This window comes from Colias croceus, chromosome 29, assembly GCF_905220415.1.
Source record: "Colias croceus chromosome 29, ilColCroc2.1".
In the NCBI taxonomy this organism is placed as follows: domain Eukaryota; kingdom Metazoa; phylum Arthropoda; class Insecta; order Lepidoptera; family Pieridae; genus Colias; species Colias croceus.
This window is the reverse complement of record NC_059565.1, coordinates 3,645,769-3,673,152: the sequence shown is the minus strand read 5'-3', so window position 1 is coordinate 3,673,152 and position 27,384 is coordinate 3,645,769. Positions and strand designations below refer to the sequence as shown.

Genomic DNA, 27,384 nt, shown 5'->3' with positions numbered 1-27,384 from the left:
TTCGCTCGCGCAGTCATAAAAAACCCGCATAGTTCCCGTTCCCGTGGGATTTCCGGGATAAAACCTATCTTATTTCCCGGGGTAAAAAGTAGCCCATGTCCTTTCTCGGGTATCAAAATATCTCTATACCAAATTTCATGCAAATGGTTCACCGGTTCAGTATTTAAGGCGTGATTGAGTAACAGACACACAAAATTACTTTCGCATTTATAATATTACTATGGAACTATGAATATACAGAACTAGCTTACCTACCGCCCGTGGCTTCGCCCGCTTTGTCTAAAACCTAATAAATTAGAAACCTTCCTCTTGACTCACTATTTAAAAAAACCGCATCAAAATCCGTTGCGTAGTTTCAAAGATTTAAAAGGTAGGTAAGGTCATAAAGAAGTTTCACTTCTTACGTGTGTACACTAGTACACGCACACATTTTTTTTTTTTCATTTTTGGTTAGTTTCGATCGCTAGAAATATTTAAACAGTCAAATGCTGCCATATGCAATTGACATTTTACTAGTTTTCCTTGTACATAATATATATATATATAACCACCTATACAAATGCAATGACTATAGGAATTTATTCATTGTACAAATGTCTCTACTTGGTTAACGTTTATAATTATAACTAGTTTCTGAACGTAATTTTCTTTGTCAATGTCAAATATAATCATCTATGACGTAAGTCACATGCCATAGCTGCTGTGATTGCTGTGTGTATGATTCTCATCGCATTTCGTCACAAAATTAATTCATAGCGGTCGTTAACAAGATCGCGGTAATCTTTAACCATTTAAGTGTAGGGCGTATCGAACTACCTATCTAATGAAAATCTAGTTTATTTTTCGCCGGTAAACAGTGTAGTTTAATTTTAACGTGCAGTGGATTAGTAAGAACTAAAGAAAAGTCATCCTAAAATGGGTGCTCATGTATCGAGGAACGATTTTGAATGGGTACATACTGAGGAGCCGCATGCAAGCCGTCGAAAGATCATTTTGGGTAAGTAATTACGTCATGAATTAATTTAATATGTCGCGATTTCAGAGACATGTAAATCAGTCTTAATTACTTACGTTTTTGGACTTTTTCGCTAAAGTCTGATTGAATCTATACTGTCGAATACCGACTTGCTAAAAAAAGATACGAAATAATGTTATTTGGATGTAAACCGTAAGAAACAGTTTATTTTTACTGAGCCTCGAAATTTGACCTACAACAAGAACAAAACAATTAATTGAATTAAAACTGTCGTAGAAATGTAATTCGCACTACGTAACGCAAATTTTATTAGTCACTTGTTTTCTAATTTATTTTAATAATTTCATAGCATTGTCTTCTTTTACTAGCTCTATGATATTTTACTCTGTAAACCACAATAAGTAGGTTCTTTTACCTTTATTGACTTTTTATCTATAATGAAATTACACACCCATTTATCTATATTAAGAAATAAGTATCTTGGTATTTTTCGTAATGAACTATTAATTTTATTCAAATTCTTTTGGATATGAGTGTTATAATCATTGTATTGTAATCAGTAAAAAATTTCCATCTTAAAAGCTATATGTCTTACTGACTTAATATTATAAGACTATTGTAAATTATTACAATAGAAAACAATTGCAACCAAAGGCCAAGGTTATTTAGGTAATGTTTGCCAAATAACTCAGCTATTAGATTACAAAGTTTCAATGTTACTAATCTTACTTCTTTTAATATTAAACTAGTTGTGTCCTGCGGTTTTACCTGCATTGCTCTGCGATTATTGGTCTTGGAATGATGATATATAGCCTATAGCATTGATAAATGGGCTATCTAACACCTAAATAATTTTTATAATCGGATCAGTAGTTTCCGAGATTAGCGCGTTCAAACAAACAAACTCTTCAGCTTTATGATATTAGTATAGATTCACATACATATTATAAACTTAACTACACAATTTTGTGCATGTTCTCTGTAGAAACTGCTTTCCGGACTAATGGTAATAATTTGTTTCTTTTGGTCTAAGATCCCACTGCAGGATTACTTTGTTCATAGTTTTTTTGATGAAACCAAAATTTTATGTATATTTATAATAAGAGTTGGTGGCTGTTAAAGATGATGAATATTAATTAAACATGACTTGACTGGAAATCTAGTCAATATATTATATTCTCCTAATTATAAATATACATTTTTTTTTTTTTTTTAAACATGGTTACAACACAACAGACAACTTACATAATGTAATAACTATAATATGTGGTACATTTATTGTGACATTTTGAACAATGTCTCCTATGCTAGGAAAAAAACCTGTGTTATAGGAGACATTCATCCGTCCTTTGTTACAATTTACGTAAGGATTTATTACTAGTAACATTTTGGTAACATAAAATTTTGGTATCATCAAAAAAAATATGAACCAAGTAATCCTATGGTGGGATCTTGTACTATATATTGTGAAGATTCAAAAGCATACCTATCTAAACAAAGTCTTGTTGAATAGATAAACATCTATAAAACTAAAAATAAATAACTGTTTGAGTTTGCAACTCACAACTCGCAATCATTCATCAATTAATGGTAGTACCTAGATACTTAAATCACTGACTATTGATTTTATATTTCGGGCCCTGTCTTTTATTGCCCTTGAAGTCTTGTTATCTATTAGTATGAGTTTGTATTGTTCTGTGTACAATTTCGCTAGATAGCTATTAATAGTATTAAACAAAGTAGCTTTCTCTGTCCCTATATCCCTATGTATGCTTAAAGCTTTAAAACTGCGCAACGGATCTGATGCGGTTTTAAAAAAAAGAGTGATTCAAGGCGAAGGTTTCAGTACATAATTTATTAGGTTTTAGACGAAGCGGGCGAAGCCGCGGGCGGTAACCTAGTACATATATATAACATTGAATGTAACACCTAGAATAAAAACCTTAGTTGTTATAATTGATTTGCTCTCGATATTATATTTATTTGAATGAATCAACCCATCTTCAAAAGAAAACAGGTGGAATTCATTCCTTTACACCAATCAGTGAGGGATGCAAAGTTTACTATTTGTATTGTATTACTCATATCTAGGGTTGTCAACAATCAGATGTAGAATAAAATATTTTATATTTATTTTTTCCTTACTAACTAATACATTAATTAAGATAAAATCGTCTGACATGTGCTAACTAGGTAATTATGCTAGTCTTTGTTAATCAACTGTGTAATTGCTTGTAAAGAAAATCGATCAGTTAGGCCGGTTGCAGAGTGGTATGGAAATGCGCGTGAGGTCGGTCTAGCTATGAACAGTTTTATGAATTTCCATACATATGACAAGCGCGACTGACGTACGCACTGATGGTCGGTGAAGCTCTGCAACCGGCCTTAATGTATTATCTATGAACTAATAGACATACGACAACCTTAATTTATCTTAAGTGATACTCTAGTGCGGGTAATTATTATTTTTTATATTTTTAAAAGATTTTTTTTCCTTTGATTGCGTCTCATGATCCACGGGAGTGGTGTAGTTGTTATGTTTTATTTGCAAAGTAACAAATATCTCTCAATAAGTTCTTCTCCATAGATACTGCTTTCCGAATCGGTGGTAAATGTTAAAAATATGTAATGACGATTCGAAAGTGCTTCTAGAAGAAGTCTAATTGAATAAATAAATGTTTGAGATTGAATAATTTTAATAATAAATAATATCTCCGAATAGACAGCCCTACATCTCCGACGTAAAACGGCTAGTAATTAGTGTAGAAGCTCAAACACATCTAAATGGTAATAATTATCAATTACCCGCCATTAACTAGACTGTATTGTGGGAATCAGTTAAAATTTAGCAATTTTTCTTGAATATTCTATATTATGTGTGACGTCACGGGGTAACATACACACACGCAGTACGCACACACCCGCGCGCGCACACAAGCAGTACGTAATCTAATTTCTCTCTGGCTGGCACATCAGACTTTAAACTTGATGAAATAGACGCTGAGAAGCTTTCTATTTGAATTAAATGAAATTTAAATCTTATTATTATTTATTATTTAAGTTTTAAATCTATACTAATATTATAAAGCTGAAGAGTTTGTTTGTTTGTTTGAACGCGCTAATCTCAGGAAATACTGGTCCGATTTGAAAAATTCTTTGGGTGTTAGATAGCCCATTTATCGAGGAAGGTAGGCTATATATTATCACGCTACGACCAACAGCAGTGGAGCCACGGGGGTGAAACCGCGCGGAGCAGCTAGTGTTAACATAACGAGTGTTGGTATGGGGTTGTTGACCACAGAAACATGGATCGATTTTTATAGGCTGGCTTTTTGTGACATGCTCGAAAGGTATACCTACCTATATAATTTATTATTATTATATAATATTCCAGAGCTGGATTGGATCTGTACTTATGAAAGTTAAGACTCTCCTTACAATTACTAAATTCAAATTATATTTTTTTGCAAGAATGTAGTTACAAATTACAGATGTTTTAGTTACAACTAGCTTCCGCCCGCGACTCCGTCCGCGCGGATGTCGGTCTTTGCGTGGATGGTTTATTTCTCCATTTTGAGTAACTCGGACAATGACATCTTATAAATATCTATTGGACCCAAATACGGCTAGGTCTATAATAATACGCAACGTGTGTTCGCGGTACCTACTACAGAACAACGTCTATGGATAACTGAAAAATTGAGATTAATTTTTTTTCTACTTATTTTTCCAGGATAAAAAGTATCCTATTTTACGCCCAGGATAATAAGGTATAATTATACCAAGTTTCATCGAAATCGAACCGGTAGTTTTCACGTGATGTCTTCACATACAGACAGACAGACAGACAGACAGACAGACAAAAATTTTTTTAATCACATATTTGGGTTTGGTATCGATCCAGTAACACCCCCTGCTAGTTATTTTTTCAATATTTTCAATGTACAGAATTGACCCTTCTACAGATTTATTATATGTATAGATATGAAGTGGCTAATAAATTCTACCCATCGATTGGGTGTAGGGTTGCCAGGCCATAAAATGCAAAGGCCGGACTGCGCACTATTATATAAGGCCGGACATTTTAGCCTAAAAGCCGGACATGTTTTTTTTTATTGCCAAACATAATGTTTTTACAGCTGGGCTGTTGAAAAAAGTATTTATACGTGGTGAAAAGTGAGGATATTCGATATTTATTAAAAGATGGACATAATATTTATAATAAAAAAACTCGTTTACGAATTTGAAATGTTTATTAAGTTACACTATTACAGTTTTACTTATAAATGGATCATCAGTCTTTTGTAGATAATTAAATATTATTAAAACTAAAAAACAAATGAATATAGCTCTCTTTTGGCATTCTTAATACTATAAACTAAAAAATATAATAAAACAAATAAAAATAATCATTCTTCTGGAAAGTAACAAAAAGATAATATTAATTTTACGGCTAGGTAAGAATTTACTTTATAGTAGGTATTTATAGAACAATTTAAAATCTTTAAAAAATAACAAAATCTAGTTATATTTGCCGGCCGGAAGATAGTTTGCCCTCCGCTCGCCCTTGTCCGTTCGGGTCGGGCGCTCGTCCGCCCATCGTCGTACGAATCGCCACTCTGACAAAAAGCCTGACAAAAGCCGGACAGGCCAAACACGTACATATTTGGCCGGACGCGACTGCAAAAAGCCTAACATGTCCGGCTAAAGCCGGACACCTGGCAAGCCTAATTGGGTGTGCAAATATTGAAACAGAAAACAAATTAATCTAATTAATTAATAATGTACACACTAATAATAAAAATATGTAATCTGATATAGTTAATTGTTTATTGCTGATAAATAATCGATTTATAAGTTAAGTAATACAATCATTAGATAAATTTGTGGCAAAGAAAAGATTATAAAATCTCTTGATCCTTTTACTGATGAAGGTCGTTAAGAGCAAACAAAAGAGCCGTTTTTCCATACAAACGTAGTCCTCTGTTTCCTCCCTGGATTGTGCCACTAGAGCAATATATTTTTTACTGTTAGTCTATGGTAACTTTAGCCATGTTCCTACATTTTCCTTTTTGTCATATCTTAATTATTAAACAAGATATGAATCTTTCAAAACGTAATAAATAGGACAGAATTTCCCTTATGTTCCGTCTTCCATTAAACTCAATTATTGAACATTATATAAAAAAGCAAACCGTAGGAACATAGCCTATACTTTTCTCTACTAAATTATGAAAAATGTAATCAAATCGGTCTAGTATTGGAGGAGGAAACAGTCCTTGTCCCTGTCGCGCTCTAGGGCGACAGCAATAGATAATAGGAAAACCTAATTTTGAATTCTCTCACTCGTTTTGTTGGCTCTTAAAGCTAATATTATGCTTTATACATAAGTAGGTATATGTTTTTGTCCTTTCTATAATTTTGGTTCCCGGTGGGGACGAAGAAAAAAGAAGTCTTGGTCTGGAAGGACAGACGGCTGATCACGTACAGTACGATTCAAACTTAATGGCGGCTCGGAACATAGTACGATCCGATGCGCAAAAAACAATTTTAGCTATTAGCGGGACGTTAAGGGACCTCGCACCCGCACTCGCACCTGCGCCTAACTTACGAACCGCCATTAAGTTAGAATCGAACTGTACTTGTCTGTAAAGGAACATGAATCAGTAGCACAGATTTATATTTATTTATGCATCTGCCGCTAAAACGTTTTTATTAGCTTCACCTGTATGTTTAAATGTAACCGATTCCTAGACTAGATTTGACCCACTACAGACGGACAGATTTAAGCATGATTTCCGCTACAGCATGTCCGTGAATCATGCTTTGGCTATCAGGGATTGGTGACAATACAATAATTTCACGTATTTTGGTACATTAATTATGAATAATAATCCTGAAGGTCATTATTTCAGTACATTACTTTGATATCGCAAAATACAGCAAATAATCGAGTGTTTCCAACAAAACTATGAATAATATTTTATCAGCTTATCGCGCTGTTTATTTATCAACAGAAACGTGAGTTAACGATCGTCTGATTTCCGTTCTAATGAGCTAAATATTTGATAAACGGTTAAACGACACCTGTTCATATAAAGGAGTCACACATGAACGATTAGGGTTGGCAGGAAGGTTGTATTTCGATTGAGGAGGTTACGGCAATCGGCGAAATATTGACGTTTATACGTTTGTTTCCATACATGGGAGTGGTCGTCGGAAAGAGAGAAAAGACCAGAGTACCGAGGTACCTTGCTATTCGCAAGTACGTATAGTTTCGTTATAATTGATACGAATGATAGAGACAAATAAGGAAGCACTATGAGTCTATGAATAAACGAAATTATTGATATTGTAATATTTGTTACGTTTGCACCAAAGTAAACAGAAACAATAAGACAAATACTTTATAAGTAAAGCAAAAAAGGCGGCCTTTAAATCGAGAATTATAAAATCATGTTTTACTTGTTTAAAAATACATTTTAAAAGTTACTTTACCACCAGCAAGCAAGCATATAGCATATAGGTACTTATCATATTTCTACTGCAGCATAGTCGTTTGTGGTATTCGTTTTGTAAAGATTACTGTGGAATAATCAACTAAATAAAACGATGTTCTCAGTCTGGTAAACATTGATGTCACGACAGTCAGAAAATTTTGGCTACCTAACTGTCTGAGTAACGCAGGTCATAGGTACCTACATTAAAAACTGGACTAAAGAGAAATAAATTATAAAACCCCGTAAAAATAAAATAGTAAATATAGTTTATAAAAAACTAGCCGTGGTACATTTTTCCGTTTTCTCTCCATAAGAACCATCCTCGTAGGTACTTCAAGAAATGTAATAAAAAAAGAATTAACGAAATCGGTTCAGTTGTTCTCGAGTTATGCGCTTACCAACACATTTTGCGATTCATTTTTATATTAAAGAAGATATAAACACAGGATAGAATAAATTCGATTGCTCAGGCGGGTCACGAGTGGCTGAGTTGGTTAGGCATCCGCCCCGGAATGGCGCGAAGGATGCGGGTTCAAGTCCCGCCTCGTGATCGAATTTTTTCTATTCTTTATAAATTTTTATAGATATAAACACGTTTTTATAAAATGAACTCATAAAATTACTATAATTTCACCGATCCTTGATAAGTGTATAAAGTATGAATTCAAACAGGGGCCGTATTATGACCTCTTATTTCCAGTAAGTTTACGCCGTGAATAGAACTGACTGGCAAATTCATATTATAATACCACAATTAAATCATAATATGAATTTGCAAGTCAGTTAGTTCAATTCACGGCGTAATCTGTCTGGAAATAAGAGGTCATAATACAGCCCCAGTTCAAAATCAAGTCTAATGGAATCAGTTGCATACAAACATACAGATGAAGTTAATAAAATTAATCTAGGTAGACATTCTGGTGTATGCATTTATCTTTATTTTCTTTATTCTTTCGTATCTATGACGCAATACACGTATTTCCTTTTATTCTTTATGGGTGCTTTTATCCGAATGATAAGATTGTAGCAAAATTGAAATTACTTTCACGTATTTTTGTGAATCATGTATTGTAGTGAGCACAGAGGTAGTGAGTAATGACCTAAATAGTCATTTTTAACAGAAAACTAAACCGCCTTCAGATTAAAAGTAATATACGAATTTGAAATGGAAGGAAGTAAAGGCACCAATTTCCAAATAAAATAAATAAGAGCGTGTGTACCGACTACCGAGCATACGTGTCAGAAGTGAAACTTCTTTGATTCCAAGATATTGGTATCGATTTTGGAATCGTCGCTTTACTACATGACGTAACAGTATTGCCATGACGCGACCTTGAAATTTTTCCTCTCAACGTGCCTAAAGAAATTTCACTTCAAAAAAATCTTTCATAGAAGCTGATTCGAAAGCTAAAGTTCTGTGGTAACAATCGAATTGAGAGCCTCCTATTTTTTTTAAATCGGTTGAAAAAACATACGAAAAATAGAGACAATTGTAATAAATAAATAAATAATGGACCTTCAGAAACTCAACATTACCTTGAAAACGAATGTCAAAGTTCATATCTTTTTCACGTGATATTTTCCAAAACTGATAAGCGAAGTACACACCACATATTATGTTATCTAACGCTGCAATATTTCAGCGGGCTTTGACTGATAGAGATAATCCTTAATACGAAGAAAATGTTGTTATCATATTACTCCATTATTCGTTATGACAAATTGGGTAAAATAGATACAGAACGAATTAAAACCAAGTAGTTATTGATTTTTTGTTGTTACAAGGTGGAGCTTTCTGGATGACTAGCTGCGCTCCGCAGTTTCACCCGCGTGGCTCCGCTCGTGACGGTCTTAGCGTGATGATATATAGCCTATAGCCTTCCTCGATGAATGTGCTATCTAACACCGTAAGAATTTTTCAAATCGGACCAGTAGTTCCTGAGATTAGTGCGTTCAAACAAACGAACTCTTTTGCTTTATAATATTAGTATAGATATGCTTTTATAAAAACTCCGGATAGTTTCTTTCGGTACAGTGCAGTAAAACATTCACTGCGTTACCTACTAAAATTTGAAAATTACTTTGCTCATTTTACCAATAACAGAATATTACAATTAGTCCTCAACCTTCTCTTCGTTACTTATTATGCTTACCTTCATGGAAGCTGATTTTATGGTCAATGGAAGAGATATGAAATCAGCTGTGACTTGTGAGATATGCGACACAAAGCTACATCTACAGATATGACTACTAAAGAAGTTGAAATTAAAGTTGTAAACGTTTTAGATAAGATGAGCGATCTCAGTGGGTCGAAAATTACGGTCATAAACTGTAGTAGTGGGATTAAAGCGCGTCACACACGGTGATGATACTATAATATTTTATGTTAAGATTCTCTAATATAAAATACTAGCTGCTCCGCGCGGCTTCACCCCCGTGGCTCCACTCCTGTTGGTCTTAGCGTGATGATTTATAGCCTATAACCTTCCTCGATAAATGGGCTATATAACACCGAAAGAATTTTTTAAATCGGACCAGTAGTTCCCGAGATTAGCGCGTTCAAACAAACAAACTCTTCAGCTTTATAATATGTATTAGTATAGATTAAAGTATCTTAAGGTATCCGGTATTAGCGTTCTGACCATCATTTTTCTTTTTGTCATTGCGTACCCCTGTAGAACCGCCATCCTGTTACAAATGACCCGAAATTTTGTGTCAGTGTTTCGGGTCATTTGTAAGGATGGCGGTTCTTCGGACGCACTTAATTGCTGAGGACTCTGTGTCTGTGTTGTGTTTGTTTTATTTCATTGTAATTTTGATTTAGATATAAATAGTCAAGGTCGTTTATTAGAAGAAGCAATCTCTATGCTATGTAAAAAACAAAGCGTAGATATATAGTAACATATTTATAGTTTAAGAAGTAGATTAGTTTTGTTGTTCATTTAAAAGGTTATTAAAGTGAACACAATTTAAATACCGTTTCATTATCAATAATTGAAATGTAACTACTATAGTATTAAAAATGCAAAAGTTTGTGAGGATGGATGTATGTGTTGTTACTCTTTCACGCAAATACTACTGAATCGATTACAATGAAATTAGCACACATATAGAGGGTAATTAACCCCGGAAATCCCGAGGGAATTATGCGGGTTTATCTTTGCAGTTCTTATTATCTTAGGAGCCTGGGTCACTTAGATTTGTAAAAATTTTAAAGATTTGTGAAAATAAATTATTTATGTATTTATTATTTATTTCTTTATTTAGCCAATATGCCCAAAGTGACTTAAAATAGTAACAAACGAGTTTCTTACCGGGTCATCTCAAAAAGAATTTCTAAAAAATGACATTTTCCTTCCAGAAAAATACCCGGAAATCAAGAAGCTATACGGCTACGACCCGAACTTCAAATGGGTGGTGACAGCGATGGTGCTCGCGCAGTTCATCATGATGCCATTGGTCCAGCACATGAGCTGGCCCGTGTTGGTGATAGTGGCGTACTGCTTTGGCGGTGTTATCAACCATTCTTTAATGTTAGGTGAGTTTAAGAAGTCAGAATATTAGGGATGACCTATAACTGTCCATGAGTTGGCCCATGCTTGTGATAGTGGCCCACTGCTTGGTGGTGTTATCAATCATTCTCTTATGTTAGGTGAGTTTAAGAAGCCTGAACATTAGGAATGACCTGCTGTCCATGAATAGGGCCATGTTATTGATAGTTGCATACTGTGATATACTGTGATTGCATACTAAGGCACGGTGAAAGAATTTTTGAACTTGGTTCAGTTGTTCCTGAGATTAGCGCGTTCTAACAAACTATCCTGTTTATAATGTTAGTCTTGTTTAAGCACTTTATTTGATATTTTATAAACATGGATTTAGTACTTGAATACGAACTAGTTTTAATTATTATTTACTAGCTGCTCCGCGCGGTTTCACCCCCGTGGCTCCACACCTGTTGGTCGTAGCGTGATGATATATAGCCTATAAACTTCCTCGATAAATGGGCTATCTAACACTGAAAGAATTTTTCAAATCGGACCAGTAGTTTCCGAGATTAGCGCGTTCAAACAAACAAACAAACTCTTCAGCTTTATAATATTAGTATAGATTACACCATTCGTTTTAACATCGATATATTTTCTTTGAAATGGATTAAGAGCCTAACCTAAATTAGTGTTAGTTCAGGATACATCGCCCATTTTTGCAAGTGACTAATATCAAGCTGATTTTCCTTTTGTAGCTTTATTTTGATGAGACACCGAATAATTTCGTGTACGAAACTCTCGATTGTGGTAGCTAACAGAGATAACAAGGATAAAAAGTTTTGATTTGATGGTTCTGAAATACTTATTACGCAATTTGTAGGACAATATGTCTGTTGAATTATATAAACATTAACTAAGTGAAAACAAAAAAATCAGCTTGTTAGTAATCATTTATGATGACCTCGTTATCGATACACTTTGGAAAGGGGGACTCTTTGAACCAACCATAGATTTTGTAGGACAAATATTTTTTCGAATAATTTAGGTAATTATCTTGAGATTGAACAAAAAAAAAATCAGTTAGTAATAATATTTGAGAACCATCAAATCAAAAATATTTATCCTTGTTATCTCTGTTAGCTACCACAATCGAGACTTTCGTACACGAAATTATTCGGTGTCTCATCAAAATAAAGCTACAAACGGAAAATTAGCTTGATAGTAGTCACTTGCAAAAATGGGCGATGTATCCTGAACTATGTACATGAAAGTTACATTAAACACTATAAGGCTTCTTTCTATCTACAAGTTAATATGCTATTCTTATATTTTGTTACTTATATTTATTTATAAAGAAATATGTAGCCGACAAACCAGTTTTGTATTTTTAAATAGAATTTTGAAGTATTCAATCCATTTAAGGTTTAATTTTCCGTTTATGTAATAAATAATAATTTATATTACAGGAAAAACTATACTGACATTAAGTTAAGTTTTAAGTTTATCCAATAATGCCCGGTTCCTATATTCAACGGATCGTCATGACTCATGGTATGAAAGCTACTATCCGTTTTTCTATAAATAACAGCCCGTTCACACATGGGAGTCCGTTTTACTTGAACGTTTTTAACGGATACGTCATAAATTTATGCTCCACATAGGCACCGTATAACGTTCAACGGATCCGTCATTACTGGATAGGATGTGTGAACAGAAATCTCTCGCAGTATACCGCCGTTATTCTATAAATCAATGATTATAATAATTATTACACACAATGCACGCACGCGTTCTCTTTGAATGTACAATAAAAAATGTGAGTCAAAACCTGTCGCATCACTCCCCCTTCTACACCCCGCACACCCCGCTCTTCACGCACACAGAACCTATCCGTTAAAATTCTACGTATCCGTATATTTTTACTGTTCCGTCGTCCAGTATTCGATGACAAAACGGAATGTAATTTTTTTACGGAACGATATTTTTTACTGTATACAGTATACTGTGCCATGTGTGAAGTCGCTCATACAATTACATACGCCATCGACGAAAAAAAAACGTACACGATAAAACGGAACAGTAAAACGGAGACATGTGTGAACGGGCTGTAACTACGAGTCGTAAATACCGTTCCACAATTTTATTTCTTGACGTGCCGTCGACGGACATCCGTTGGTCTTAAAAATACCGAGCCGTCTTCACTCACAGATGTGCGTTTCGTTATAAGTCAAAGTGAAATTAAAATTACACAAAATTCAGGACAAAATAAATTAAATATACTGCTAATTGATAATTATAAACTTTAGGAAACTTTATAATTGTTGACATCTACGTGATAAATTTCTTTATAAACAACCGAATGCGTTACACAGAAACCAAAAACTTAACGTTTCTCTCGCGCACACGAGCGTTGCTTGTCAGTTATCCTTCATTGTTGATTTATTGACAATTTCTGTGAAGAATATCAAAACCAAATCAATAAAATACAACGACGACTGTTTAAAAATGGATAATATTACGCCGGTAAGTTCGCCTTTATATATATTTCTTCTTTAAAATTGCCTGCCGCTTACTTTTTGATTCGGACACTCTTAATTTAAATTTTAAACATATTTCTGTTACAGAAATCGAAGAAGGCTATGACTAAGGACGAGGTTGCCCTGCTTGTAGATCTAATACAGAGCAACCCAATTATTACCAGTAAGGAGACCAATGCTTCTACAAATAAATTGAAATATGAATGTTGGATTTCATTGACCAACACATTCAACGCAAAAAGTGGTCAAATACCAAGAAAACCAGACCAACTTAAATTAAAATGGGATAATCTGAAGAAAGCAGCTCGTAAAAGAGCTGCAAATATCAGAATGAACAATTTGCAGGTATTTTTTTATATTATCAACTAGCGGTCCGCCCCGGCTTCGCCCGTGGTACCTACATGTTTACGTTTTTTTTCATAAAAACCATCCTCGTACTTCAAGGAATATTATAAAAAAAGAATTAACAAAATCGGTTCAGTCGTTCTCAAGTTATGCGCTTACCAACACATTTTGGGATTCATTTTTATATTATAGATTACTTAGGTACTATAGTGTTATTATTTTTCATTCACTTGTTAAAGACTTAAATTGAAAGTTACTATAGCCACGACCCACAATCTTAGTCATGTGGATCCCGTATCCATATAAATATCTGCATAAAATTTTTTCTAAATGATACAGTTTCTTGAAAACCTCTTCAACCATTGAGGCTTTAAAGTGGAATATAGAATTATCTATATATTATTATTATAATAAACTAATAAATTTATATTTTTTTTGTAGACTGGCGGTGGCAAACCGGACTTTATTCCACCAGACGAAACCTTGGACAAAGTGGCCAGTTTATTGGGATCTACATGTTCAGGGTTTGATGTTCCGGTTCGTGGTGATGGAGTGGGTGAAAGAATTTTATTTGAAGATATCAATGCAGCAGATGAAACTGCAGAACAACCTCCCTCAGAAAGCGCAACAGTTCACATCCCTGATACATCACCTATGCCTCTAAATACAAGTAACCTTACTATTCCTTCTTTATTGCAACCTTTGTATTTTTTTACCTTAATTAATTTCGTAATTTTTCTTTTCCATTTAAGCAAAAAAGAGGAAAATAGACTTCAGCCCCCAGCCTGAAACTTCTGGGTGCTTTGTACAAAATTCGAAAAATATATACGGAATGACCTCTATGTCCAAGTCCCTGCAAAGCAAAGGTAAAAACTTCACTATTTCTTAAACAGTGTTCCAGTTTCTACTATAGTCCGTTTTCTTAAGGGCATGCTTGTATGGGAAGGTATACAAATTACACAGGTATACAGGGTGTCCCACTATTGGTATACTAAGCGACAAGGAACTTGTAGTTTTGCATGCACTGATCACGTAAAAAATACTCAAACAACAAAATTACGTCAAAAATTTTTTGCTAAATTTTTCCTGAATATCCATGTTTTCTTCTCTAGTTTGGTGCAGCCGGCATATACCGCTTCGCTAATGTGAGCATTTTGTCTATGAAAACATAATCTTAAACGATAGTTCATGTGCTGGTGGAAAAGTTGGGCGGGTTGCTTGTTATGGGTGTACACATAGAGTTTTAAGAATTCATCTATTTGAAAAAAAAATGCGTCTGGAATTTTATAAGTATTTTTTCAGCGAACTCAGCGTATGCAAAACTATAACCTCCTTTGATCTTAGTATACCAACAGTGGGACAATCTGTATATTTTGGCTTATATCTGCCCGGATCTGTTATTAGCTTTCAGTTTTATGCATATTTTATTTTATTTACTATATTATTGTAAGATCATCAGATCTGCCGAATTTAGTTTAAATTTTTTATTTTCAGCCGAAAAATTCATACATAACAGGGATGATGGACGGCGCGAACTAAATTTGGCAATGGCCAAATATTATGAAAAAAAGACAGAAAAATTAGATATAGAAATTAAAATACTGAAATTAGAATTAGCTTTTAAGGAAAATAATGGCAATAATTAATTATTTTTGTATACCTATTATTAAACCCTGTATCACTATTATTAAGCACGCGGTAGAAAAAGAGTTTAGTAGTGCTTAATTTAAAACTTATGTAAAAAATGTATGGGGCTCTCTGAACTATCAGAGCCTTTTTTTTATAGTGGGGAAATCTTCCAAAGATACCCACGGCCCCCGGGGAAGGAGCCGTGGGTTATGTCGGATTCTTACCGACTAAAACCCCACTGTTTTCCGTCGAGCCGCTTTAATGATGGGGCCGCGGGTATTTGTTAGAATTCTTCCGCGAAACTATCAGAGAGCCTATTACAGCGCTAACGAATATAATATGGAAGATGAAAATCCATGGAGGGTTGTTGCGTAAGAATCACAGGACAGTTCTTTGGCATATATTATGCAGTTACATATTATGCAAAATTAAATTGTAATATATTGACATGATTTTAAAAGAGCAACTGTGGAGTTTCTTGCCGGTTTTTCTCCATAGACTGCTTTTTCTTTTCTGCTACTTTACCCAAAGTGGGTCTTATAAGAAAATAAGTACATTTTGGTAATACTAAAATATATTGGTATTGTACTTTCTATTATTATGGCCCTTTTGTTGTGCATTAGGATAACAGTTTTTGTAAAGAAAGAAATAAAATTTTAATTTTAATTTTATTTATTTTTTATTATTTACAATACATGTTTAAATATTGATTCAACATTGCAAACTTATATTTATATATAAGTTTGGCTTATAGGCTACACAGTACACGAGCATAATTATTCATTACTAGCAGTCCGCCCCGGCTTCGCCCGTGGTACATATTTACGTTTTCTCTACATAAGAACCATCCTCGTACTTCAAGGAATATAATAAAAAAAGAATTAACGAAATCGGTTCAGCCGTTCTCAAGTTATGCGCTTACCAACACATTTTGGGATTCATTTTTATATTATAGATTACTATGTGGACGAAAAGGGTGCCTGTGGCAAAGTGGCTAGCAGGTCAGCCTCATAAGTGAGAAGCACCAAATCGCTCGTGTCGTCCGTTTTTATAAGTGTTAACTGAAAATAAATTAAGAATTTTGATTGAATATTCTAAAACAAAAATTAAATGATCATTCCATGATTATGAGGACTCACTTATTAAAAGATTCTGCAATCAATGTTTCCCTTTCCATAATATTAATGTCTTCAACATAATTAGCGACATGAACAGCCTCTGCAGCAGGTATTTCAACCTCTGGTGGTACATCTACCAAACTTTTAATACGGCAAATATTGTGGAGTACTGCTGTGGCTACAATGACAGCATAGGCTCGTAAGAGACTCAGGCGCAAAGTTTAAGACACAACAGGAAATCGCCGTTTCCAAACGCCAAAACATCTAAAACCAAATAATTATTGAGAAGTACTTATTTGTTATAATTTATCTTAATTATAAATACCTAGTGACGTGCTAATATCCATACAGATTAGGTACTCTGTTACGTAATGTGCAAAATAAAGTAAAAAGGTACCTTTCAGTGCAATTTCTTGTTCGGATATGTGCTTCATTATATAATAATTGACCCCGTGTTTGTGGATTTAGTAGCGGTGTTAAAAGATAAGGCTTCAGGGGATATGCACTGTCTCCAAGCAACCATTTATTGCCGAATAATCCACTTTCACATTGTGCTAAAAAAATATTTTAATTACCTCAGTGTTAACGAAGTACTTTTAAATCAGCACTGACCCTCTCATCCGTCAGTAGGAAGCTGTCGGTAAGTTGCCTGACAAGACGTTTTTTTAGGCTAAGCGCGCACCACGACTTTATGCAGCGTGATTATTTTATCGCAGAAATACAACGTATGAGTTACTATGACAATGCGCGCACATGCGATTAAATAATCGCAGCGATTTTAAAATTGTGATTTGTCACATTTTGCTGCGACTGCTCGCGACGCGATTGTCGCGAAAATGAAATGCAGAATATGAAATTGTATGGTACCGCGCGCACTGCGATAATAAAATCGCACACTCGGGCCCGGTCGGCACTTCACTTGTGTTTCGTCTGTCCAACAGTAAACATCGTAGTGGTATAGGTAGGTACTGTTTGGTAAACATAAATTCAGTAATCTGTCAAAGGTTTGAATTTATTTATTTATTTAACACTTTATTGTACAAGAAACAAAATATAAGTACATAAAGGTTACAATAATAAAAAAAAATAAAAAAGCACAAAGGGCGGCCTTTTGGCGAATTTTCATTCTATAATAGCTAAAGAATTTTTTGGGATACATCCGAAGTTCATTGTATTTCTGAATAGCTTTCCACCCGCGGCATCGCCCGCGCAGTCAAAGAAAAACCCGCATAGTTCCCGTTCCCGTGGGATTTCCGGGATAAAACCGATTCTATGTCCTTTCTCGGGTATCAAAATATCTCTATACCAAATTTACAGACAGACAGAGTTACTTTCGCATTTATAATATTAGTATGGATAAAAGAAACCTTTGACAATTCTATCTGCTGTAAAAGAATAAGTCCAATATAGACGAATTTTCTTTTTTTTTTTCTTCTTATCCTCCGAAGTAGTAAATAAAGACAAGCAACTTGTACGAAATCCATGATGAAAGTGAGTAAGGATCACTATTAAATTATCGCTGTGCGCGCACCGTACTCTCTGCGATTTTCTACAGCGCGATTTTGAAATCGTGTCGCAAAAATTAAAATCGTGGTGCGCGCTTAGCCTAAGGCTAAGCCTAGGAACGATTTTTGCTTACGCTTGGTTTATTATTCTACTATTCGTAACTAAAACGGATCGTTTTTCAAATATAGGAACCGGGTATTGAGATTTTGTTTATAATTATTACGTCGAAAGTCGTTTGTTTAATAAATGCTATTTGTGGAAAACATAGATAGAATAGAATTCATGTTTCCTAGACGGTCTATACTTTAGGAATTTGTCACAAAAACAATGACTAATCTAAATTATTCCTGTTTATAATCCGGTTGTGGAAATCGTGTTTTTAAACTATTTACTATAATATAATATACTCATTATCGAATTTCTTAGATTATCTGTAGGCAATATAATTTTTAAACATTATCTATTATTAATTTTTTATATTATCTGTGCGTAATGAAAATTTTCCATGTCTGACTAATATACGCTATCTTTTCACTACACACTATTAGTTAGCTGAAGAGTTTGTTTGTTTGTTTGATCGCGCTAATATCACGAACTGCTGGTTCGAATTTTAATTAATATTTATAAATTACTAGCGGTTCGGCCAGGCTTCGCCCGTGGTACATATTTACGTATTTTTTTAAATACTTGAGCCTACTAATTGATAGAGCAATAGATTCTCAAATTATTTTTTTGTTTCACTGTAAGATAGTCTATATAATTATCATCACGCAATGGTAGCGGATCAATGCGGGTAAAACCGCGGGGCACAGCTACTATGTACATATAATGTCATGTACTTAAAACAGCGATAAATAGGCTACATGAATGGTACACGAAACGTATCACGTTTTAAGGATTATTTAAGGATTATTGTTATCATTTTGAGTAGCTGATGAATAATTGAGTGTAAACAAATGCACCGTGCATTTACATCAATCGAACATAGAGATAGAGCAAGAGCATTATTTCGTGATCTTTTAGTGTAAACGAAAACTCGTATTCAGTGTTGTTCAGTATTAGAACATTGCATAGAATCTCTTCGAACGCACTAAGAACTTTGACTTTCAAAAGTCTTTGAGCGATTAGTGCAGCAGCAACTCTCAAGTTTCCTCAATAAAAACAACCTTCTCAACCCCTTCCAGTCCGGTTTCCGTCCAGGTCATAGTACGGCCACTGCGTTAGTCAAGATCACAGACGATATTAGATTGAGTATGGACAAACGGCAGCTCACAATACTTACACTACTTGATTTTAGTAACGCATTTAACACAGTTGATCACGATGTGTTGTTGAGCTTGCTACGCGTTTCTTTCAACATGTCTCCGGCAGTGATTAATTGGTTTAGCAGCTATCTCGAGGGCCGCCGGCAGCGCATTCTACTGGACGAGTGTTACTCATCCTGGTCTGATGTTACGTCTGGCGTTCCTCAGGGTAGTGTGCTCTCCCCTCTCCTGTTCTCCTTATTTATCAACTCCATCACTTCGGGTATATCCAGTCTCTACCATATGTACGCGGACGATTTGCAAATTTATTGCCATTCATCACTGGAGGACCTAAGTAGGAAAGTTGCACTCACGAATGATGATCTACGTATTATTAGTAATTGGAGCCGCGACCATGGTCTATGTATTAATCCGAAGAAATCGCAGGTAATTATTATTGGAAGTCAGTCGCTTATTTCTAAAATTGATTGGTCCTCTTTACCTAAAATTTGCATAAATAATACTGACATTCCTTACAGTTCTACTGTTAAGAGTCTTGGTGTTTTTATCGATGAAACATTATCGTGGACAAATCAGCTTAAAGAACTTAGGAAAAAAGTGTTTGCAGCAGCTGGTTCTCTCAGGCGACTTAGGAACTTTCTGTCTATTCCCACTAAAATTGTTCTTGCTCAGTCCCTTCTCCTATCCCTCTTTGATTACGCAGATGTCTCCTATCCTGACCTCCTTGAATTCCAACTTGATAGTCTTGAGCGTCTCCAGAACTTCTGTGTGAGATTTGTTTTTGGTCTGCGCAAATATGATCACATTAGTGAATTCCGCACAAGACTCAAGTGGCTCCCTATCAGACTCCGCCGGAATGCTCATATCCTAAACCTATTGTACTGTATCCTTTTCTGTCCAAATACGCCTTCCTACCTTAAAAGTAATTTCCAGTTCCTAAACTCCTCCACCCGTTCCCCGCGATCCTGTAATAAACTCCTATTACATGTTCCTATTCACAGATCTAATTTCTATGACTGTTCCTTTACGGTCCGTGCTATCAGGCTGTGGAACAGTTTGCCCGACAAAATCAAAAGGGCAGGGACATTAAATGAGTTTAAAAAGCAGCTAAATATTTACTATTTATCTTTATAATATCCGTATGTATGTATATGTATAATATATGTAGTCTTATACTTATTTATTTAATGATTTTTGTGTTCTGCACCATCAACCTCATCATAAAACGTAATTCTCATGATCCTCGACGAGGCGGGATAGGTCAGGCGTTGCCCCGGTACTGCGGTAGAAAAGTATATTACTACTAGCTGTGCTCCGCGGTTTCACGCGCAGTGCTCCGCTCCTGTTGGTCTTAGCGTGATGATATATAAGCCTATAGCCTTCCTCGATAAATGGGCTATCTAACACCGAAAGAATTTTTCAAATCGGACGAGTAGTTTCCGAAATTAGCGCGTTCAAACAAACAAACTCTTCAGCTTTATAATATTAAGTATAGATTAATAAATGATACTAAAGATAAAACAACACCTGTCTTTCTAAAAACTATAGATAAAAATAAGTATTACTAATTTTTCTCTATAATACTAAACTATTCGGAATAAAAAACGTGAATCATAGATAAGTAATATAAGATTAAAATACAGTCGATTATATTGTTATTATTATCGATATCGATATTCGATAACCCTTAAAACGTGTCGATAATTTTTTATTAATCTACACAGCGAAACCTCTTAACTAAATATGTCTCTTCTTTCTGATTACGACTTCTACTATCTGACTATAGTAGCTCGAGTCCTGCGAGTTTTCCTATGACCTTATTTTCTGGCAGTAATGTTCAAAGTCTATTGTGTCGCTCATTAGAAAACTCTGCCCAATACACGTGTAAGTAGAGTTTCGCTTCGGACAATTTAAGAGCATGATTTTCGAGTCTTGTTGTTGAATGTACGTTTTTTACACTATTTTATTAGATTCACCTGTATGTTTGTATGTAACAGGTTTTGACTCATTTTAAACAATCAGATTTATTCAAACTTTGCACATTTATCAAGGATCGGTGACAATATAATGATTTTATCTTATTAAAGCTTTTGAAGTGAAACTTTAGGCGCGTTGAGAGTAAAATTTCAATGTCCTTGCAATACCGTCATGTCATGGGTTAAGGCGACGATTTTTGTCTTCGAATCTTGCCAAAGAAGTGTTACTTCTGACACGTATGCGCGCATGCTTTTTTCTTACTATATTTATTCAAGTGAAACTTCTATATCGGGGTTGGAAAAAAAATTTAGTGTAACATTTTTTCGTTACGCGCCATCTTTTTCTTATCCCTATCACGCGTGATTCGACGTATTTCTGTGAAGTTGCATATAGTAAATTATTTTTTGAAAAATAAGCTCATAAAGTAGTTTCACTTCTTACATGTGTACACTATAATAGTTACTAGTACACGCACACATTTTTATTTATAAATTACTTAAATTTATAAATTACTTTTTTCAGCAATTCACGAAATAGCGCACAGCCTAGCGTTCGGCCACAACAGGCCGTTACACAACAAACTGTTTGGTTTCTTCGCTAATCTGCCGATCGGCATACCGATATCAATCAGCTTTAAGAAGTATCACTTGGAACATCATAGGGTGAGTAATAATTGTGTTTAATTTGTTTTGGCTCATGAAACTTTTTAATAATTTGAGGAGCTTGTTGTGCAAATAATATCTATGGAATTAAGAAGAGTACTTCAAAAATTATTGTTTCCTTCGGATCATAAAAATATACTTTTTAATCTGAAAAGCTAGTCACAGGACAACTAATTAATAGCTCTATATTTATTAAGAACTAGCGGTCCGCCCAGGCTTCGCCCGTGGTACATATTTACGTTTTCTCTACATAAGAACCATCCTCGTACTTCAAGGAATATAATAAAAAAGGAATTATCGAAATCGGTTCAGCCGTTCTCGAGTTATGCGCTTACCAACACATTTTGCGATTCATTTTTATATATAAGATAGATTTGAATGCTACAAAACTAAAATATCAAATTTAAGAATAACAAAAATGAACTGTGAACATAACTTTTTTCAGTACCAAGGCGACGAAGTGATCGACGTCGATTTGCCAACGCTAGTGGAAGCTAAATTATTCTGTACGACGGGGGGGAAGTTAATATGGCTGTTCTTGCAGCCGTTCTTCTATTCGCTACGGCCTCTGGTTGTTAGACCCAAACCTATGTCACCTATGGAGGCTGTTAATTTGATAATACAGCTGATGTTCGATATGGTCGTTGTTAAGCTTTTTGGTAAGTTTTTTTTTTTTTGAAGTTATACTTCTTTAATCTTTTGGCGCGAGAAAAATGATAGAGTGAATTTTTACGATGCGCGCGCACAGTGACACCTAAATTTAACAGCATGAAGTTAGTTCTAGGTGGTATGGAAATTGATAACTATGTTCAAGTTGTATATTCTAGTATTTTTTCCATACGCCAAAGAAGTATAACTTCTAACGCGTGTACATAAGTACACACACTCTTTTTTTTGTAATTAGGGTAATGTATACTGACCTGTTTTGTTTCCTTCTTTAATTTGCTTATATTATTATTATTTTTTTATTTTTTATTGAATATTTTCTGATTTTGAAAATAGCAGATAAACTCGATTGAATAAAATAATGTCTAAATCTCTACTAATATTATAAAGGCGAAAGTAAACCTCTGTCGGTCTGTCTCTTCTCGACGAATATACTAAACCAATTTAGATGATTTCGTATAAAGAAAGTTTGAGACCTGCAAAATGATTTAGAATAGTTTTATCCCGGATAAAACTAAAACTGAAACTTTATTTATTGTAATTATCTATCTAATTATTTCTTTTTCAGGATGGAAAGTGTTGGGCTACTTGCTTATTGGATCTCTTCTCGCTATGGGCATACATCCAGTCGCTGGTGAGTTACCAAATTATATTAACAAAAATAATAACGAGTAACTTACTAATTATTATAAAAAAATGGTCCTTATGTCAACTTAATATTATTTTATGGTAGTACATAATAAAAAACAAGAGCAATTACTTGAAGATATCTTAAAATTATCACTACATAAGTACATAGTATAAAACAAAGTCGCTTTCTCTGTCCCTATGTCCCTTTGTATGCTTAAATCTTTAAAACTACGCAACGGATTTTGATGCGGTTTTCTTAATAGATAGAGTGATTCAAGAGAAAGGTTTTAGTATATAATTTATTAGGTTTTAGACAAAGCGGACGAAGCCGCAGGTGGTAAGCTAGTTATGAATAAATAGTAAACTTGAGGCTTACAGCCACATTTCTATAAATCAGGGAAATCACACCCAACCATTGCCAACTTTGTTAACATTTTTAATAAGATTTTTTGTTATAATCAATGAATATTATTTCCTAATTTTATCAAAATTTCATAAAAATGTTAAATTTCTACACCGACAATGGTCTATATTCTGATATCTATACTAATATTATAAAGCTGAAGAGTTTGTTTGTTTGTTTGAACGCGCTAATCTCGGGAACTACTGATCCGATTTGAAAAATTCTTTCGGTGTTCGATAGCCCATTTATCGAGGAAGGCTATAAGCTATAAGATATATCATCACGCTACGACCGACAGGGGTGGAGCCACGGGGGTGAAACCGCGCGGAGCAACTAGTCTTATATATAAAAATGAATCGCAAAATGTGTTGGTAAGCGCATAACTCGAGAACGGCTGAACCGATTTCGATAATTCTTTTTTTATTATATTCCTTGAAGTACGAGGATGGTTTTTATGTAGAGAAAACGTAAATATGTACCACGGGCGAGGCCGGGGCGGACCGCTAGTTTATAATAAAATATCATCACCGATCATTTTTATTTCCTAAATTTAATTTTTTTAACGTTATTATTTTATTTTATTATTACAGGTCACTTTATCTCCGAACACTATATGTTCAAGAAAGGCTACGAGACATATTCGTACTATGGTCCTCTAAATTGGATAACATTTAACGTTGGTTATCACAATGAGCATCATGATTTTCCGGCAGTGCCTGGTAGTAGGTTGCCTGAGGTAAGTAAATAGGTTTAAAGTGCTTTAAATATATAGGAAAAACAATATATTTACTTCTTTGTCAATATACATAATCACTACATAGTGTAAAACAAAGTCGCTTTCTCTGTCCCTATGTTAAATCTTTAAAACTACGCATCGGATTTTGATGTGGTTTTTTTAATAGTGTGAGTGATTCAAGAGGAAAGTTTTAGTTTATAATTTGTTAGGTTTTAGACAAAGCGGGTGAAGCCGCGGGTGGAAAGCTAGTATCATATAAATTGTGTTAAATTTTAAATGACATGGTAGTAAAAGTCATTTTTCTCTTTTTAAAGCACTAACTAAATAAAAGCTTGATTTTAACAACTTTTTTCTTTAAATTTATTAAAAATTATTATACCATTACCAAGTTCCTTTATTCCTGGCTTATATAGGCTGATATATTTTTATTATTCACATTTTTAAATACTAACTGGCTTACCACAAAAAAAATTGGTTGCCTGTAAAGTGGGTATACGGGCGAAAGTTTTACGTGACAACGACTTGTTATGTCTGTCTCTCTCGCTCTTAGGCGGGCTAACCATGCCCGAGTGGAAGGGACGCGTGCCTCTCACTCGCTCTCATTGTGAGCGCATAACGTGAGCGGAGCGTAACGCAGTTTCTTGAAGTGTCACCCGGCAAACCAATTTATAAGACGTCCTTTAGACAAGGTTTATCTTTAAGCGCGGGTTCTCTTTAATCTGGTTTTGTCGTATTTCACATAGACAACTATTAAAGTGACAGATCCCTGGTTTCAAGTTAGACTGTGTTTAAATTGTTTTGTGGTCGATCTTTTAACTTATTCTAGGTGCTTTAAATTCTTAATCTTAAACATTGTATCTTACAGGTAAGAAGAATTGCGCCAGAATTCTACGACACACTACCACACCACGATAGTTGGTCCGCCGTACTATGGGACTTCGTCATGGACCCAGACATCGGCCCATACGCCAGAATAAAGCGTAAGCACCACGGTCTGGATAGTTAGAACGTTGATAAATATTAATTTCCCAATAAAATCATTGATTTTACCATTTTCATAAGTTATGTATAGTGTCGGTCCAAATACATACCCTTGCGACACCCCCGATACAAAATAGAAATATTGCATTTATTGTGGAATTAAATCGCGGTTTAAAACGGTTAAATGTTAATTTTGAATGTTTATAATTGAGTTTTGGTTACAAATTGTTTTAGGCATTATTATTGTATGAAAAATATATATTTTTAGTACATTTATAATAATATGAAGTCTGGTTTTTGTATACTATACATTTAAACGATCACGGTAATAAATAATAATGGATAATTAATTATAAAGCATTTAGTTACTTTTTATTATTGCGCATAATTTTAATTTAAAAGAGCGTATGTGCCGCGCACACGTGTCAGAAGTGAAACTTCTTTGGCAAGATTCAAAGACCATAATCGGCGCCCTCCATGACGTGACGGTATTGCCATGACGCGACCTTGAAATTTTACTCTCGCGCCTAAAGAAGTTTCACTTCAAAATATGGTGTTATTTTTACAGTACAATATAATATTATAATACTTTTAAACTGTGGAATACATATTACTTAAAAAATCAGTGTTATAATTACTTATAATACTGTTTGTCTGTTCGTTTATTTTATGAAATTGTGAAAAGAAAACTACCAATTTAGATTTAATTTAAATTTTTAATCGATGTTTGGTGTATATTATTACAAAAAGTATTTTTGAGAGTCATTTTTATCATTTGTCACCATTTATGTCATCTTTACTTTGTTTTTTTTTGGTTCACAAAAATTGTACCTATTCGTTGTGTGCGCGATGACAGCGCCCCTAGTGGCCGCAACTATTCAGGACTTGTCATCTGTCAAATCATTTCAACTGATGTCAACTAGATGATAAGATATTTTTGTGATATTGATTTTCGACTTAGTTTTTCAACGAAATTGAAAAAAATAGTGTAAAAAGTGAGTGTGTATATTATACCTAGCGATTTTATTCCTGGTGAAAAATAATTTTTTCTCTTCACAGCAGCTATCCATTTTTGTCTTTGCTGTAATGTCCACTTTGATGTTGGAAACGAATTAAACTTGCAGGAACTGTTTTTCCCATTGTTTTTACAATTTACGACACAGCATGTACCCATATCGCTAATTTTTATGTTTTTACTTAAAATTATAAAGGAAGTTATGAAAATAAAGCAATTTGACACATGACAGCCCAGAATTAAATCACATTTCTGCCACCTCGTGCGCTACGGTTGATTTGCCGTTCCCTACCACCCACTTCGCACATAGCCAATAGTGCCACAAACTTATCTGACCCGGTGACGCTGTCACTGATGTCGCTTTCTTTTTATTTATACAAAATATTCCGCATGAAAAGTCTGTAAAAATGTGACATTTCAAAATGGCGGCACGTAGTTCCAGTTTTTGCCACCGGTTCAGATAAGTTTGTGGCACTGTATGACCGTATCCTTGTATATTTTCCATAGATAGAATCTCTCATCCTAAATAAAATATGTATCTATCATATATTTAACAGATTTTGTCAATAATGCTTTCTTGGGAATGAATTCTGAATTTTTGTTATTGTCAATATATTTAGATTCTTGTGAATGTCATGTTACTTTTTTATCAGATATAGAAAAATAACAATAATTTGTTATGAAATTAAATTAAACAGTATGTGTATGTATTTTATTTTTATTAATATACGGGTATTTATTATTAATAATTTTTATGTACTTCTTGAAGTAAATTTTCAACTTTTTTCACTAGTTCCGTATGTGTCTGTGAGAATTTTGTAAATTTGTTAATATGTATATTAAAAAAAAGTCTACATTTGATGCCAGTAAATATAAATATATAATGTACTAGCGGTTCGCCCCGGCTTCGCCCGTGGTACCTACATATGTTTACGTTTTTTTTTTCATAA

The 27,384-nt window shown here is 34.3% G+C and overlaps 2 protein-coding genes across 2 annotated transcripts; both read left to right on the top strand.

The window, feature by feature from the left end:
- The first annotated feature begins 702 nt into the window (after positions 1-702).
- On the top strand, positions 703-25,838 carry LOC123704418 (sphingolipid delta(4)-desaturase DES1). Its single transcript, XM_045652808.1, has 7 exons — positions 703-997; positions 10,838-11,014; positions 21,864-22,003; positions 22,449-22,662; positions 23,238-23,303; positions 24,293-24,438; positions 25,304-25,838. Exons 1-7 carry the CDS (start codon positions 916-918, stop codon positions 25,442-25,444), a joined length of 966 nt encoding a protein of 321 aa, XP_045508764.1. The 5' UTR covers positions 703-915; the 3' UTR covers positions 25,445-25,838.
- On the top strand, positions 13,582-15,553 carry LOC123704422. Its single transcript, XM_045652813.1, has 4 exons — positions 13,582-13,846; positions 14,288-14,516; positions 14,599-14,712; positions 15,341-15,553. The coding sequence occupies exons 1-4, from the start codon at positions 13,604-13,606 to the stop codon at positions 15,490-15,492; spliced, it is 738 nt and encodes a 245-aa protein (XP_045508769.1). The 5' UTR covers positions 13,582-13,603; the 3' UTR covers positions 15,493-15,553.
- Positions 25,839-27,384: the final 1,546 nt, after the last annotated feature.